The 17,662-nt window shown below is 37.5% G+C and overlaps 1 protein-coding gene across 2 annotated transcripts; it reads left to right on the top strand.

The window, feature by feature from the left end:
* The first annotated feature begins 5,730 nt into the window (after positions 1–5,730).
* LOC139149946 (DNA ligase 1-like) lies at positions 5,731–16,756 on the top strand. 2 transcript variants are annotated; one of them, XM_070722016.1, is made up of 5 exons: positions 5,731–6,130; positions 13,346–13,516; positions 14,432–14,521; positions 14,902–15,036; positions 15,801–16,756. In XM_070722016.1, exons 1-5 carry the CDS (start codon positions 5,900–5,902, stop codon positions 15,897–15,899), a joined length of 726 nt encoding a protein of 241 aa, XP_070578117.1. In that variant the 5' UTR covers positions 5,731–5,899; the 3' UTR covers positions 15,900–16,756. The 2 variants fall into 2 exon arrangements, with proteins under 2 accessions (XP_070578117.1, XP_070578116.1); XM_070722015.1 differs by having other exon boundaries at positions 5,733–6,130; positions 13,343–13,516.
* Positions 16,757–17,662: the final 906 nt, after the last annotated feature.

Here is a 17,662-nt window from a genome sequence, read left to right as displayed (position 1 = left end):
ACTTTTTAGGATTTCAAGGGAAATTTGTTGATTTGGATCTCCTCTCACTGACAATACCTATCAAAGTACATTGTATAAATATTTTTTTCAGATTACACACACACACACCACACACACACACATATATATATATATATATATATATATATATATATATATATATATATATATATATATATATATATATATGTTTTGGTGAAAATGCAGTATTATTCTTTTTGCTGAAGTCGTACAAAAGTTTCGCCCTACAGTTAGAGTTTCATCAGGTACATTTGTTGAAGAAAGAAAGGATTTACAAATCAAGAAATGGTAATAGGTTGTAGGTACACGGAATATGTTAATGTACACTTCATAATGTTGAAATAGTAATGCCCAGTAAACAGTTTTGAAGAGTAAATGGGGAAGATCTTATTATTCAAGTTATCGTCAAATCATGAATAAAAGTTGTACTGTAGGGCTTTTTTGCCAATGTCATCAGAACCTGCGAATACTTGATGAATAAGATAAATGCACATGTATACGCAACTGATTATGAACTAAACTTTAAAAGGTTGTCGTGTGTTGAGTGTTTCTCCGATTGTTTGTCATCTCTATGGCTTTACGACAAAAACTGTCAATCAATATTTGTCTACCCACCCCATTAAATGGACAGACGTCTGACATTCCAACCTCAGCTTTATGCTTCCCCATGGATGAAACTTTGGAATCACAAAATCTTGAAGGTTTCAATTTGAGTATAAACCGCGAGAGTGATCTCAAGGTATGTAGACCGATACTGACTTTGGTCCTGTTAGGTCGAGTGGTATTTCTATTTGACACCGGTCGAACGGTAGTAGCTCCGTCTTATCTCATCTTATGTGAATATTACGTTAAAAATCTCATTTTGGTCATGTTTCACATTTTCAGAGAACATTTTTATACTTATCACCCCTTTAAATATGTTCATTTTCAAAGCCCGGCTCACTAGCTGTGCAAAGGAAATGCATCAAAAATCACCTCCGACCTCCGGTTCTCCCTGTTCTCTCGGACGCTTAGATGTCCCAGAACGCCGCCCAGGCTTCGCCTATTATTATATTTCCTTGACACCAATGCAAAAGTCTGTATATTTCTCTCTGAAAATATATCATTCATCATTAAATTTCCCAATGCTTCCTAATTACCCTCTAAGAATCTTACCCTCTCCGACTTGCGACAACAGCGCCCCCTGTAGGTAGGCGATAATAAAACTTTCAGTTTGGGAGTTAATTCGCATAAACAAACTCTCGCGACTTTCTTTCCAATAGTGATGATTTCATTTGACACATTGCAAAATGAATGTCTTCCTATGACAACAGCGGGGATTGGTGGACGATAGTGTACAGTATCGACGGATACCAACATGAGCTCACAAGTCGAACAGTCACAACGAATTTCTTCGGCGCATAGAAATTACTATACTCCGTAAAACGGAACTGACAAGTTTGTGAACTCCGGGAAACTTTCAAAACGCCACAACAAACTACACTGAAGCTCTGAATGTTTCTAAAGAGTGCTATTACCACAGATTTGACAGATATTTAACGGTCGTGCAAGTAATGAATTGATGATCTTACAGACGACCCAGTTCCGGCGTGGTGTTTGCAAATAAATTTTACAGCCGTAAGGTGGAAGTTGTTATTGTTCCTTAGCAATGACTTTTATGGTGGTTGTAGAAACAACGATACTTACAAGTGAAAACTTGTATCAAAGAGGATCAAAATCTTACAAAAAATACACCCTTTCGGGGATGAGCAGAATGAGTGGGTTAAGGTAGCGGTAAAGGCTAGAGCGTCAGTTATAAACTTCAATAAAACTATTAAAACATAAAAGTAGTCAACAGTCTCTGTGGAATAAAAAAACTAGACATTTGGGCACAAGGCATTGCAGAGTTATAGCCCGTTGAAACTTCTGAAAAACTGACCAAATAAGAGGAAGTTGGGGAGTCCTTAGTGTATTAACTATGGTAGAGGTCCCCTAGCTTTTAAAAAAACGTTTGAAAAGGGAATGTCATTTTTTACTGTTTTTTAGGAAAGTTTGACAAGGCAGTGCTTGCATTCAGAATGCGTGACTGCTATTATAAATGCATTTTTAGATTCTTTGAGTGTCAAGAGGTGTCAAAAGTGAGATTAACCAAAAAGACTGCTCTTTGACTTCAAAAGAGGGGTGCAAATATGGCTTGTTTTCAACAATTTTGACAGAATAACAGTTTTCCTACATAATTTTATACCAATTAAATCCAACCTTTGAAATGAGATATGGACATGGAATTTTTACAGCCTATTAACAAGGTTACAGATAAGATTTGTACGGCACAATTTTCCTGTATTTGAAGTACTTTTTGAAAAATCACATTTTGAAATTTGAAAGAATTTTTAATAATTTTTTGATATGTAAACCCATGTAAAATCATAAAAACAAATTTTATTTACAAATCCTGCCGTACAAATCTTACAATTAATAGTGTCAACATATTTATAACTAATTTGGTAATATTAATTTATTAATAAATTCAAAGATGTAAAAAAATATGAAAAATTAAATTTTAATATTGATTGGTGTCATATTTCAAAATCATGGCTAGAAATATACAATTTTTGTATTCTTTTGAGAAAGTATTAACTAAGGGAGTTATCCTGAAAATTTGAACTAAATATCTTGATTCTAACACTTGAAACTTGACATTAACTCTGAGAAAAGAATTGGTTCAAAAATAGCCTTTACCGCTACCTTAACAGTCTGAGAGTAGGCCCACAGTAGTTGCAAACGAACTGACCTTCAACGTGAAGTTGTTCGGGATCTGTTCGCGACTATCCAAACATTTTAGAGTAAAATACATGTTTAATAACTATTTATACTCTGTGACACTGAGGTCTATTCATTCATTCATTCATTCATTCATTTAAAGTTCTATACGCATGTGTTTTGTATAGTGTATAGTTTTGTATTTTGTATTCTGTATATCTTAGTTGTATTTTTTTGTCTAGAGTGCCCTGTGGAAGATTAGCATCTATGCTAACCAGGTTTTCTGTCTTGGATAAAATGTCAATCGACATCTTGTATCAAGAAAGCTTAAAGAGACCACAATACAGTTTCATTCGCAAAGCCATGTCCAAACATATTGGTGCAACAAGGGACCCTTCTTCACCGTCATTTGTTTGCAACCTCACTTCAGGTGATCTGTTTTACATACGGTAAAGTTTGTATACATGTATCTCATTATCTATTCATAATATACCCTCTTCTTTCAGCTTCCTATTGAAATCACTTACGTCTCTGAAATATCTGTTATTTGCATATCTTTTAAGACCCGACAAAAATTTTCATTTTTACTTATATCGCGGTTTCTTTTTTGTCTACAAAAGGTCTGTTGAACGACTCTTTCTCGTTACAATTTCACAAATCTTTAGAATTTTCATATCACAACATGTTTAACAATTTCAGTTTCTCGGGCAAATCGAGCAATGTAAAAGAACTGTCCAGATTTTGATGAACAAGAAGCCAACTGCAATAAATTTCCAATCTTACATGACCACTAAGTGCTTTTTAAAACGATCTAAACTTTACTTATGTACCTGTGAAAAGTTTACGCATAATGACGGTTTGTTTTCTCTTAGACACAGATGTAAATTCCATCTGAAAAAGGAGAATGCATCATAAAATTACGTTTAGAGGTCCATTTCATATTTATATAGCTTACCGTCAGACATGCTCATCAATCTTTCGAATTTACAAATTGTATAAACAAGAAGGGGAAAAGGCGGCCTTCCACAATGCAACTATGTAAGAATGGTGTTGGATCAATTCCAAAGAATGCGGTCGGGTGAAAACGAGTGCAAAGAGGCTGTTTGTTTGTGATGATATACCTTCTCTAACGATGCCATGGATATAACGTTAATGATGCACCATATGAATGTAACCAAAACATAAATGTATCGTACGAGGCTACCAATGTGTGAGAGAAGCCTGAAGTAGCTCATTTGTATTTCTGGTTGGTAACCAGGAATTACGTCATCGTTCGGTTTATCTACTGTCCGTAAGAGGTGACGACTTTGTGTTTTGCCGACCACGCTTTCAGAATAGGTCAAGGTTCAGACTTAGATAGCTGACTTCTTAAGCATTACAAATTTCATTGAAGAATCAATTCGAAAAGGCATGCGACTTTGGCCCTGCTTACTATGCTGTTTTGAGAAAAATGTTTAATTTCCGGGAAAAATGCAGAATAGCCATGAAGCAGATGAAGAAAGTAAATTTGTGGATAACTTTATAAAGACCCTTCCTCCACGATATAATCAACAGTGGAAAACTGCCCGAAACATGACTTAAAGCACAGTCTCTCCATGGGTGGAGGGACTGTGCTTTAAGTTATATAATTTGTGTTCTGTCTGGACAATGAGGACTCGAACTTACATATCGCAGTCATTCCGAAAAAGTTCCGGGTTGAACATGCCCCCTTATTACTGAATAGTATTGCATATTCATTATATCCGCGAACATCGTTAACTTTGTGAGCAAAATGACCAGGAATGCTGACAAAACTGTACCGTGACTCCAAAGTCAACAACGGAAATATAACAAAAATAAATAATCCGTCTTTCTGTAAAATCTGACCATGTTTTTCCGTACGTTAGCTGAAAACTTTCAGTTTACTTTGTTCAATAAGCTGTCATTTCGATATATACACTATTTCATTCGACTGACGATAGTATTCCGTAGTCGTTAGCACGATGAAATCCTCTGACCTAATGTTGTAAAAGTGGGCATATATTTATCAACGCGAAGAACACCAAGTTAAAAATTGCCACAGAACGCTCTTTAGTTACCTGACTACCACTGGCACTGATCTTCGCAAGGAAGGGGTACGTTCGTTGCGGACCTCACTGAAGATTGTTAGTCGGTCTAATGCTTGTCAGTTTATGGAAACGGTTACTCTCGAAATCGTTGTCAGAAAAACAGATTGTGTTAATCGTTTCATGCACAAAACAAACAAAAAACAAACAAAACAAATATGCAAGATGAACCACGGTCAACAAAAGTACAGTGTAAAAACAAAACACACGAAAGCATATCTTATATGTATATATATATATATATATATATATATATATATATATATATATATATATATATATATATATATATATACAACCACGACGTGTACAATTCTCATGGGGATTAATGTATTAATGTTATTATTTATTTATCAAACTTTTTGCAACCAGATTTCATACAAGTACAGACAGGTTGAATTCTTACAATTAAAATTTACACAACAATGTTGGGCAACGGTTCAACTCTGTGTGGCAAGGCAACGGTTCAGAATAACGTATATCGATAGTTACCATGTGTGTTTGGAAGTAGTCTCTACATGTAATTTGAATTATGTCAGCCTTTGAAGAATGTGTTGTTACCCATGATTACCGGTAATAGCCGAAGGTGGTGTCCATTCTCCAGGTGACTGCTTGGTTTTGTTCACGAGCACGTAAAAATGCCCGAGATTGTGATGGTAGTTAGACTATATCCTTTGAGATCGCAACGGCTCCTCCACCACCGTGAGGTCGTTAGGACAGGTGTCTTTTCGCTGTTGCAAGGAATCTATCGCAGGTGTTCTGAAGAGAGGGGGAGACGTGATTAAAATCCGCTTAAGCAAGAAACCCCCTCCGGCGTAACTATCACCACACCCCCGTGAGCAAGTTGGCTGTTCCATTGCGCAGTTGAATGAGATATTTGTTCAATCGTTCGCCCTTACATGTGGCATGTAATGCGATAATTTCATGGGTTGACGCTAAACACCAGAACTCAAGCATAAAGAGTAACGGCTTGTCATTCCTGAGGACGAATTTTTTGAAGTAATTTAATAGAAGGATATTAGTTCCTGGTTTCAATGTCAGCAGGAACGTACATGATGTCTTCGGAGAGGGTCACTGATCTTGAGACTAGCGAAATCGACGAACAGGAGCGAGCGCAGAGAAACGAAACCAACGCGCAGTTTATATTTCTGCTGAAGGAAAAAGAAGCCTTGAAACGGGAGATAGAATCAAAAGACAAGGAACTGAGATCTCTGAAGAGCAAGAACTATGATCTATTAAAAGAAGTTGAAAAACTGGAATCTGAGGTAAGTCGTTAACACAAAACCGCATCGTTTGTTGTTTTGCTGGCCGGACTTTGGTAGCAACGTGTATTCATTCCTTTGATACATCTTACAGGCTGGCAGCGAATTTCTTAAACGGTCTATTGTGTTTTTGCGTAACAAAAGCAGGAGCCCTCTGGTAGACAAGTATGACCCGAAGCCAAACATACTAAGACAATTGATAAATTAGGCGGTTCTGCTCACGTGGAAAGTTTATGATTGCAACCATGGCGACTAGATGATTCAAATTGCCAAATGATTCTATTTCTTCGTAATGCATGTACATTTATTTGTCTATAAATATTCTTTATTTTCGTTTGGAATTATACATCGTGAGCCTATTTTCGAGCACATTTCAAGTTGATCAGAGAAAGCATTTGGCTGACACGGATGTGTAGCGCGTCTACGTCGAAAAGCTGACAGAAGCTAAAGCTAGAGGTCTTTAGTATTTATGAGGAAGAAACATAGATCTGGTCCTTGATATTTGGCAAGCGCTATGGCATTTTCGTTTTCTCAATTCCTTTCCTTACTACTTCAAATTTGAGACTATTACCGCGTGATTTTCAGTGTCCTTTTACTATCACAGTAAACATTATCTATTCCAAGTAGCGTTTGTAAGAAGGAAAGGAATCTCTCCACCTATCAACTCTTTTAATTTTAGCATTTAGGTACCAACTTGTACTTCCATGATTTTATTGACTGGACATAGTGACTCGTACATATTTAGTTAGCTATTCGTTTTAAAATACCGTGTTGTTGAATACATTGATGAAGGGGAGATGAACATGTCATCAAGGCGTTGAATTAATGCATGCGACCACAAACAGATCTTGTTTTAGCTCAGCTGACTACTTTTACTGAAACACCATCGCAGCATTTTCCGACATTTGTTTACTCAACTCACACATCACACACTTTTTCCTCCTGATAGACAAAACAAGTCGTAGTTTACTTCGTGACGGGGTTTATAGTGATAGTCTCGCTGGTGTCGCTACTGTCTTAATAAGCGTCCATTATAGACTAAAAGTCAGCGCCAATTATCGTAATCCCATTATTTTCACACTCAAACCCCGTAGTTTGAGCTTTTCTTTTCTCCAAAGGACTCCCAAATGCTCATTAATAGAAACAAAAAAGAATTAGCAGGCAAGTTGACGACGGTAAATGCATCGTCTCATTTTCAAAAGGAAAGAGTTACAATGCGGTTTGTCTTGTTTCGAATGATTTGCCATTGACATTGTCCGGAGATTGACGTCACGTGTAACTTAGTAAACACACTCTCACAAACAACGTAAACAAGGCAAGCATAAACAACAACGGTAGAAATCCAGTTACGAAAATATATCATTCGCGTCACTCATTATATAGACTTCATATTCTTTTTAGCCTTGGTGATACCCACAAGGACTGGGAAGGGGAGGGCAGGATCACTCTTTACGGACATCCTTTGCAGAATGTGTAAGCAAAACGGCTGTTCGCTTATCAAATCTGTAAGGAATTCCGATGGCATTTCTTTTCGTTGTAAATGAGATGACAGAATACTTATAACAATAAAATTCAGTGATAATTTCCATTTCCTTGTCTACTTATCAACTCGGGTGACGTCATGTTGCAAATTGGCACTGTCTGATTCACCTTGCACTGACATGAACAACTTGGAGTCATCAGCATACAAGGATGGTTGTGAGTGGCCTTGACATCCTGACATATCATTGATAAAAAGTACAACTCTATGGTAGATAGTGTCTCTTGACTTTGTATAAGGTACACGGAATAATGGCATTTTGTATAGTTATATTAATTCATCTGTCTGTTTTGTAAAACACTATTCTAATATCATTTCTTGTTGTGATAGATATAGGACAACGTTATTAAAAGTAAAGCCGTTGAGTGGATAGACCGGGTTTTGGAGGTTTGTGTAACTGCGTATCATATTTAGAAATAAGAAAGAATGCATATTTTTCATATTTCATAATTTCAAGGTTTGAAATTCTCCCTTCTAATGTGAAGTATTCAGCCGACTCATATCGCACATACATGCCTTTCGCGATATCGGCATTCTTACAGCGAGGATACCCCGTTATGCGGTTATGATTTTACATATGATAATGTGTTGTTGAGAGCAGAAATGTCGCTTTGCTTCACATTTCAAATGCTTTCCTTTGTCTTCCTTTGTGTGAACGAGTCAAATTTCCGCAGATCTCGACGACGGATATCCTTACTTTTGAATGAGTCAAACCAAAGGAAGAGCGTCTCCTCAACGACGGGAAAGATCAAAACAATCTGGTTGTCGTTCAACGTGTTTACACGAAATAGATGACATGAATTTATTGTCTGCTTATACGTAGTCCACTTGGTGACTTTGATAAAAATTTGATTGTCGCAACCTACACTGTCATTAGGGATAGCCTGTTACAACCCAATTTCTTCATTGAAACCAAACTGCTCGGTTGCCCCACACTGATGGCTTTTTTCGATTGTGGAGGTAGCACACAAACAGATCTCAAATAAAAATCATGATAGTTTGAAGGTTATTCTACAGCCAAAATCGACAGTTTTATATATTGCATATTGTATGGCGACCACACGTCTATGGACAGTATTGCACGACTACCACAATTAACAAATGCTGTTTATCATACAATCAAGGAATTTCAATATGATATGACTGGTTCTGACAAATTCGCATTTGTGATGAAGACAGTTTACAGTTCCCACATTTTCACAATCATACATGGAGATATAGGCCCACAGTACAATGGGTTGGGCAATCGAACACATTTCATAAATTTATGAAATGACGAGGACGTTGTCATAAGGAAAGAATATTATGTATTATATCCCAAACAATGGACTATGTGCCCTAGGGTAGGCGACCATTTCCTCAACGTCAGGAGAGCAAATCGGTCTCCTGCCTCGAGGACATATAGTCCCTTGTTTGGGCTACAATGTTCTTACATGCCACACTTAATGTTGGGCTTTATCTATAATGACAATCCATTATTTTCTCGTCAGATGAAATCCGTTAAAAGATAAAACGATTTTCACCATCAAAAGGCGCATAGACATATTTAAATCATTGTAATTCGGCTTATCTATTTTTATGCTCGATTCTTTGAAAATGTTGGTTCCTATGTAAAAAAATGTTATTTTATCATTTTAAATTCCAAAGTTGTCGAGTTGAAAATAGTTCCGGGTCACTTTCAATCAAATGATGACTACGCGGCCAGCTACGTCATCAACAAGTTACAATTTAATGAGGCGCGCGACGCTCGACATGATATATGAGGCATGTAATAAAAGAATTCATACTGTCCCAATATTCTACAACGCGTTTTTGTTTTGCAGCGTACTTGGTATCTTGCAATTACCATTACTAACTGAAGGTTTGAAACGTGTGTCCTGCACAGAGGGTCAAATGGCGTTTAATGTTATCTCCCGAAACCAGCAATATACGTTATAATTTTAGTTTTGTCTCAGAGTTATAATTCTAAAACTGTTGATTCATTATGTTATGTTCGTTGTCAACTTCCGAGCGTGACTAGAATAAAACAGGATATTGGATTGCTTTCAGTCGTACGTCAAACTCGCTAACACGCGTACTTTCATGTGCCAAAATTAGACACGTGCAGCTGCTTCGCACAGGTTGTATATTATGATGGAAGATAACCAATTCCCCGGGTTAGTACTGTTATTAAGAACAAAGTGAAGGTTTTTTTACAATTTAGTCATCAACGTTATCTGGGCAAAATCATAGTATGATTATTTGAATGTCAGTAATATTTAACCAGTATACATGTAAAATTTTAAATCAAAAAAAACAATACATGGTATGATGCCATAGCGATCATGTATGTCAAGGTGACCTTTCTGTACCTTAATATTTTATGCCGATTTAGAATGAGTTTACCTGTAAAGGGAGCAAAATGCAATGGACGACAACAATGCTACTTAGGCCTTGTTATATCAGCTTTCCATTCAACTCTAATCGTAATGTTTTTGTATATATTAATGTATCTCTATATCAATGATAGAGTTAAAAAACATACAAAAAACACAGACACACACACACACACACACTCACACAGAGAAACAAAAGCAAAAAAACCAATGGGTTATCATTAGAAATCGCCTCCCCTAGTAAACTGTATAATGGTGACTTATCAATTCTTCTTCGATATTATTATTTCAAGGGCCGAAGAGGAAAACATCCAAATCTAACCGAATGGTTTATAGTGAAAACTAGCTGAGAAAAAACGATGAAATTGATTTAAATGTTATCCCACTTTTGTATGCAATTTGTTTCAAATATATTTCAGAGAACAAGTACTTGCACTTAAGGTTTGGTGCGCCTTTTATAGTGCGCAACGTATTCTGCGCACTATATAGAGGCCAGTCAAGATGGCAGCGTTATGCAACAGTCCGGGTCCGCGACGGCAGGGAAAATTTGTTTCCAGAAAATCAATAATATAATAAGGCGAAGTCAAGCTCAAAAAAAAAATACTAATTCTGCCATGTTTATTTCGTAATTATCCAGTCCATTGTTTTCCTATGCATAAATATGAAAATCATAAAATTTAATGATTGGATATCTCAAAAATTTTCATGGTGACACCTTAATTTTTGTTGACAATATTAATCTATATATGGGGCTCTTGGTACTTCCAGAAATTTTAATTGAAATCTATTGGTGAGAAACAAAAGGCGCACCAAACCTTAAGTTGCGACGAACAACAGATGGGTGATAGTGTTGTTTCAAAGTAGGCTCCCACTGTATCTGTTTGTATATAGCAATAAAACTAGTCAGCTAGTAGGAAATGATTAGTGGTGTGGGCGTGTGGTTTTCTGGAGGGAATGAAACTGGTTCAAAATATTCGACCGTTCGTAAAATAATTGTGGCTCTTTCCAACTTCAAGTTTTTTAGGCGAACACTTTCAAGAAATGCCAAGGCAAAGACAAAAGTACAGCTTGACTCTGACTCAGCTGCTATATAATGTGACATGGGCGGTATAGCAATGTTATACCTAAAGTTTGCCAGACATTATCACTTCCCAGTATCTGTGTGTTTTATTACAAGTCAAATGCAGTCATTTGGTCAGTGTCACGCGTACACTGTGTGGCAAATTCAGAAACAAGTTCTCAAAGCAATTCTGAGTACGTCAAATACGATTTTGCCACCTAAGTGAGCCATAAAGTCTAAGTTGGTCAACCGTATTTTCAGTATAGCTGATCTCTACTGATGAAACACATAAGATTACAGAAGCAAATGTTGCCTAAAAGATGAATGGTGTCACAAACGAAAAGAATTTTTTGCCGTAACAGAGGTTACATTTGTGTTAAAAGTATTCATGAGGTCGCTATCTCAAACTCTTGCTGCATGTGGTGAGAAGTCGACTTTTTACCCACAGTGCATTTCAATATGTAGTCCTGCCCCTTCGCACAAAACAAAACTATTTGAAGTGTGATAAAATGTTCATCCATTTCATCGTTCATTCTCAGCTGGCTATCACTGTAGCACAACTAATCGATCGTATATCAGGCTTTGAAAGACGATTGGCTTGAATTACAGTGTTTTATATATATATATATATATTATATATATATATATATATATATATATATATATAATATATATATATATATATATATATATATATACACTTATGCGTAACGTGTCATCACGGACCACATTAATTTTAAAGAGTAAAAAAACTTTCATGGTTTCTCGATCTTAGGATATTTGTATCTGGTCGGATCGATCGATGTCTTAGAAGGCCCCGTGCATATATCATCCTCACAGATAAAATTAAAGCGCTCGGACAGGAAATTAACACAGCCGATCGTTTCCAGCGATTGAATAACAGAAATAAAACACAGTAAATGAGTAAATTGAAATTTTAAATTTGTTGCCATGGCTTTTAAGATTAATATTGTTCCCATAACATGTTTGCTTCAAATTCGTCAAAAGTACGTAGTTAGCAAAGAGATGAGTTAAGCTTAAATTTAACACTTCGGAATCACACGTGCTTGATTCTGTATTGTCATAGAAATTTAGAATGCATATTCGGTTTTATCGATTTTTTCACACTCGATTTTGTGGACAAAAAAAACAAAACAAACCAAAACAAACAACAAACAAAACAGGACAAGAACCCAACTGAAAATCTTGTCGTTACAGAAAGGGGAAAAGTCGCCTTCAAGGGACAATAGCCGTAACTTTATAATGTAATTGCTTTCTTCCATAAAACAATACATTTTCATCTTCTTTTCTCGGAAATATGTTACATGCAAAGTATAAACATTGCAAACACAGCAATATTATGCAATGTTGTTATTAACAAATGATTGTAGTCCGGACTTAAATTAAGTCGTCAAGAATAATATTGGACAGTTCAGACAGACAGGCTGTATATTAACAAGATGAATACTAAGCATTTCAATATGACTTCAGGATACAACGAAAACTGTATTTTATAAAACAGATCAAAAATACTGGAAAATACATCAAGTCCCGTCCGATTGCGCACGCGGGAAGGCGATGACTCAAACTTTACAAAATCACACAAAAAGTAATGCGAGCCAAGGTAGATTGGACTGACGGTTGTCGTGAATTGGCAAAAATTCACGACCGAGTAAGTGCAACGGATCTTCAAGTCCGTAGTGAAAAGACTAAATTAACTCTGTCCAAAATCTGCCAGCTGACAGGATATCAGAATTGTAACATTCGCTTTGATTTCTTTAAAACTTCGGTTCTGCCACCCTTAGCTTGACGAATACAACCTTTTGAAGAAAGTCGCAGTTGATGTCGATAAGTTGCTCGACGCCGATGACAAAAGATGCGACATAGGACTGCTGCAGTTCAACGAAACTCACAAGAGCAAGGTACTCCAGGAGTCTTGCGCATGTGCCCCGCTTTAATTTCATAGTGGCCTAACTTATACGAATTTCCCCGTCATCCACCTTGCATGTGCCTAGGTGGGATTTCCGTTTTGGTGGTGTGCAGCACTCCTTCCACTGGACATGCTGTGTGTGTCTATATGCGTGAGCTTTGTGCACCATCAGAATATCAATACTGCCCTCTACGGCTTCTTTGTGTTTTGCACGTAGATAGTGGTTTGCTCAAAAAAGTGTACTTGCATTCGAATGGTCGCCCTGAAGTCGACAGCCTGTTACTAAAACGTATAGAGTTTCATTTCACAGCAGGCGGAGAAGAAGAAGGCTACCACGACGGGTGTCCGCCAAAAGGACACCAGGAAACACCCAGTACCGAGACAGAACCCGCGAAAACCGACAACTGCAACAACGAAACCAGCCACCAGTGTCAAAAAAGGCGGAAGCAAGTCTGATGAAAGAGATACCTACAAGTATTACACAGTGAGTCCCAAAACTTAGTTTACTGTATTATCATGAAGCATGCAAGTAACCAGACTATGCATTTTTTGGAGGTTAAATATTAACGAATAAAATTTTGATAGCAGATATGATCACCGTAAACATGCATGAAGCGTCATGTCTGTACATTAAACTTGAAATAAGCAGACTCTGGGGCGAAAAATGCACGGAAAGTAGACTGAAAGAAGAGCAAAAAGACGTCAATCACGATTCTAATTACTATCACCAGAATGGGCTCAAGGCGCATCCTTTACCTGTACGTCTCACAAGACGTCAAAATATACCTACAAAATCGACTCTGTCCATCATCGTCCATGAAGACAAACAGCACTCCCAGTTGCATCATGGTTTTAATCTTTCTCACACATAACATTTTTGAGGATATATTATCTTTGAAAGTATCAACAACGCCGTTGAAATCACCATCATATGAAGTAGAATGTGTTGCCTTATCTTTTGAAGCTTTCTCATTTTCATAGGTCAGCATATTTGAAACCAAAGTACATGTACATCTATCGAGAGAGTTACCTGCAGCGCCCTCATGGTTGTTCACGAGGCGAAGCACCAAAGTGCTGAGGAATTTGTGGAGGGGCCGTTGGAAAATGATGTAATCCCACACTGTCAATGAATGATGCAATTCACTATTATTAAAATGGAACACCCCCAAGTATACATTTTGGCTCTTCGCGAATTTTGAACTTTCGTTGGGTTCTATTTACGTTCGGATAAAGACATAATAAGTTTATTTATCTGTTTGCAATGGTCACAAAGTCGTCGGTATTCAATTAAACATGAAAAGGCGATTTGAGCGATATGCTGACAAAATAGCCAGGAGTTTAACCTAGAAAGTACTCTAATGATAAAGAATCACGTAACGTTTCTTTAAACATCTTCCAGGAAATCGCAGAGAAGTTCCCGAATATCAAGTTATCAACGGTAATCTCGGCCGAAAAGAAGTTCGTAGAAGCTGACGTCAATGGGAACGGCGTAGGTACTCTTTTCGTAATACAGTGTCATAACACTTTGATACAGGGAATGTGACGGCTACTTAGAACATAGTCACTGTGAAAGGATTGACCTTTTAACCAGTTATATTACTTAAACACTTATTCGTCGACGTGTACACGAACGCTCAGTTCCACATATAGACACAGAGTCGCCTGTGGCTAGATACACGGCGAACGCCCTCTGACGCGGGAGAAATGTCTCGCCGTGTATGTAAGCACAAGCGACTGTTTATAGACAGACAAATACATTTATTATGAATACATGTATCAAGAATATGGACAGACACACGCGCACGCACACGTACATTTGTAAGCATTTACATTGCCATGATCTCATTATTTTTCCTCGTAACTTTGCAGACAATCGATGCAGATGAGCTGGAGAAACTTTTTGATAGGAATGATTTCATGTTCACCAAGCAACAGATTCAAGAAATTCTGAGAGAAGTCGATCGTGATAATTCCGAAGATTTAGACTTCTTCGAATGTCTCACTGTGAGTAACGTTCCTTTAGATTGTGAATGTTAAGGTGAAAAGTCGACGTCTGCTCAAAATACCTTTCAAAATTTCCCTTATTTTCCCCTAAATCTCAGACTTAATCGCACATGACGTAGAGGGGAAGACCTTGGTCATTTCAAACGTTGCATTCTTGTGAATCCAAGATTCCGGCGGATGATGATATTATCATGCGTCACCGTTGTTGAAGACGATTTCCCCAGGCCGGAAAGACCAGTCACAGCGCCCTCTTGAGAAATTAATGTGAAAACGTAACGTTGAATTCTGACCCACTGCAGTGCACAACAGTACAGTAATTTCACCCTTCGTCATTGTTTATGTGGCGACTTCGTTTAAATCTACAGTTCGAAAGTTGATTGTATCTTGTCAAAAACAAGTTTAAAAGCTATCAGATTAAAGAAAGACTGATGGTGAATCTCTGTGTTAGAGTGAAATGGCAGCTTCGTAACCAAAATTTAGTTTCCCTCTCCAAGAGTTCAGTATGACCTAATATTATCATATATTGCTGAATACATGAAAACAAACAACTCAAATATCATTTTCGAACAAAAGACTTGCCTTTATGTATGGTATTTGGTAGGAATGGTAAGAGTAACAGAGAGTTGAATGACATTTCGTAACTGTCAGTCTCGCTACAACTTTTACAAGAAGTTTCACAGAAAATCTCAAATGAAACATTCATTTCTTTGCCTGATCCCTCTGTTATAATCCTAATACGCATGTGTATCGTTACTTCCCCGCAGGTCATTGAAAAATTACAGATGAACCGCAAGACAAATTTACCTCAGTCTCTCCGGAATGCCCAGGGAGCAAAGAGTTCTTCGGTTTGTGTGGTACAATAGCAAATGCTGTACCTTGATTTGACAACGGCAAAGCGCATGCACACATCTGTCGTAAATCGGACTTCTTTACGGCATATATGGTGGTTTTACGTCGTAAGGACGAACATTTGGAACGCTGGTACAGCAAACTTATATTTTCTGTTGAATTGAAACGACAAAGTAACAACACCAAAAACAGGCCTCAATTTTATCAGATTTTTAACTCGAAAGTGGTCAAAGATGGCGACAATTTTTATTTTCAATCAGACCATGCATTCTTGGTGAGATATAGGCCTGTTTCAAACTTTTACCTCTGGGTGTCCTTTTGATATTCCTCATTGTCTGATGATGAGGAACCGCAGAGCAGCTACTTGTTCTTCAGTGAACACATGGGATATTAAATCCAGGGTCTGAACTATGGGGAAAACGGGAACAGAAACAGCAACTGAACGCAAGGGAAGACGGGAACAGAAATGACGACTTAACGCAAGGGAAGACGAGAACGGAAACGGCGACTGGACGCAAGGGAAGACGGGAATGTGAACTTGCGGTTCAAGGTGATTTATCACCTGCTTCCCTTAGGTATAAAATGGCGGCTTCTTTATGCCATGTTTTGTTCACGAAATGTCATTCAATTATGACTCTCACTTCTCTCGTGACTTTCCTTCGTGTTGACATGCTGACCTAAGTGACCTTCCAGTATAGTAAACATTGGGTGTCATTTTCAAATTTAATCATCACAGCTACCACCCGGCATGCTTTGTTTATGAGGCAGCTTCTCCAAACAGGAAACTTTACTTCAGATATGCTAGTATAGTTTTTGAAATGATTTTTTTTTCCTCAGTAAAGCATAAGAGCTGTCGTTCTATTTTTACCAAGTAGGTATATGTTGTTAATATTTGGTTAAATCCGTTTCTTTTTTGCAGTGATTTATTAGTTGTCCCCCACCGAAATGATAATTTAGTTACTCAAATTAGGCTACATATTCCAGTGCGACCGTCATTAGAACTTGATGCATCTCTATCAGAATGAACAATGGACGCCACTCAGCCTCACTTTGAATCTGGAATTATTAAAATCAAGTAAAAAACAGTGTCGCTTTTACGGCTCAAATTTCAAAGTCCAAAACAGGAATACACAAGGTCGCTTCCGCATGCGAGTTATTATTGTAACAGTGACCCCGCGTGTAAGTCTACCTTGAGTAACAGTTTTCAGTTTGCGTCATTCGCTGTGTTCCCCGTAAATCTCCAAAAGTCAGTTATTTTACGAAAACTTGACATTGCGCAAGGGTGTGACTTGATAATCTAGGTCTGGAAAACGAAATACGGTACTGGTTTGGTTCAGTACCTTGACTATTCGAACGAAACCGATATTGGAAGAATACCCCCTAGTCTGGGTCAAAGTAGCTTCATATATGAGTTCATCCCTACAGTTTACGACCAGTCAGCTCCCGTTTTTTTTTCAAAAAGCTATGCACAAATGTCACTTCACCAGAATCACAGCATTTTGTGAAAGTCCAGTTCTGAAATTCGATCGGATCCAACTTAGTCTAGGTCCCTTGCCGGAGTATTTTTGCCTTCGGGATTGTTTTGCCTTCGCCAATACACATTGCCAAAAAAAATCTCCGAATGCAAAAATACTAGGACTAGATATAGATCCAACTCCGTTTTTCAAGCGTTCTATCATTTTAGAAAGTTTGGGCAGCATTTGTATAATAGTAAAGTTCTGCTCCTCACCAGCAATGTAAGTGAACTTTCATATGAATGTGACCTGTTAGGATTGAC

Source organism: Ptychodera flava, chromosome 14, assembly GCF_041260155.1.
Source record: "Ptychodera flava strain L36383 chromosome 14, AS_Pfla_20210202, whole genome shotgun sequence".
In the NCBI taxonomy this organism is placed as follows: Eukaryota; Metazoa; Hemichordata; class Enteropneusta; family Ptychoderidae; genus Ptychodera; species Ptychodera flava.
The sequence above is the reverse complement of the archived record's forward strand: the minus strand, read 5'-3'. Positions and strand labels throughout refer to the sequence as shown.

Bases quoted from the DNA above. Each gene is read 5' to 3' on its own strand.
- LOC139149946 (XM_070722015.1), top strand. From the start codon at position 5,900: ATGTCAGCAGGAACGTACATGATGTCTTCGGAGAGGGTCACTGATCTT. The intron at 6,131-13,342 runs GTAAGTCGTTAA...TTCATTTCACAG, and splicing joins TTGAAAAACTGGAATCTGAG to CAGGCGGAGAAGAAGAAGGC. The intron at 14,522-14,901 runs GTAGGTACTCTT...GTAACTTTGCAG, and splicing joins CTGACGTCAATGGGAACGGC to ACAATCGATGCAGATGAGCT.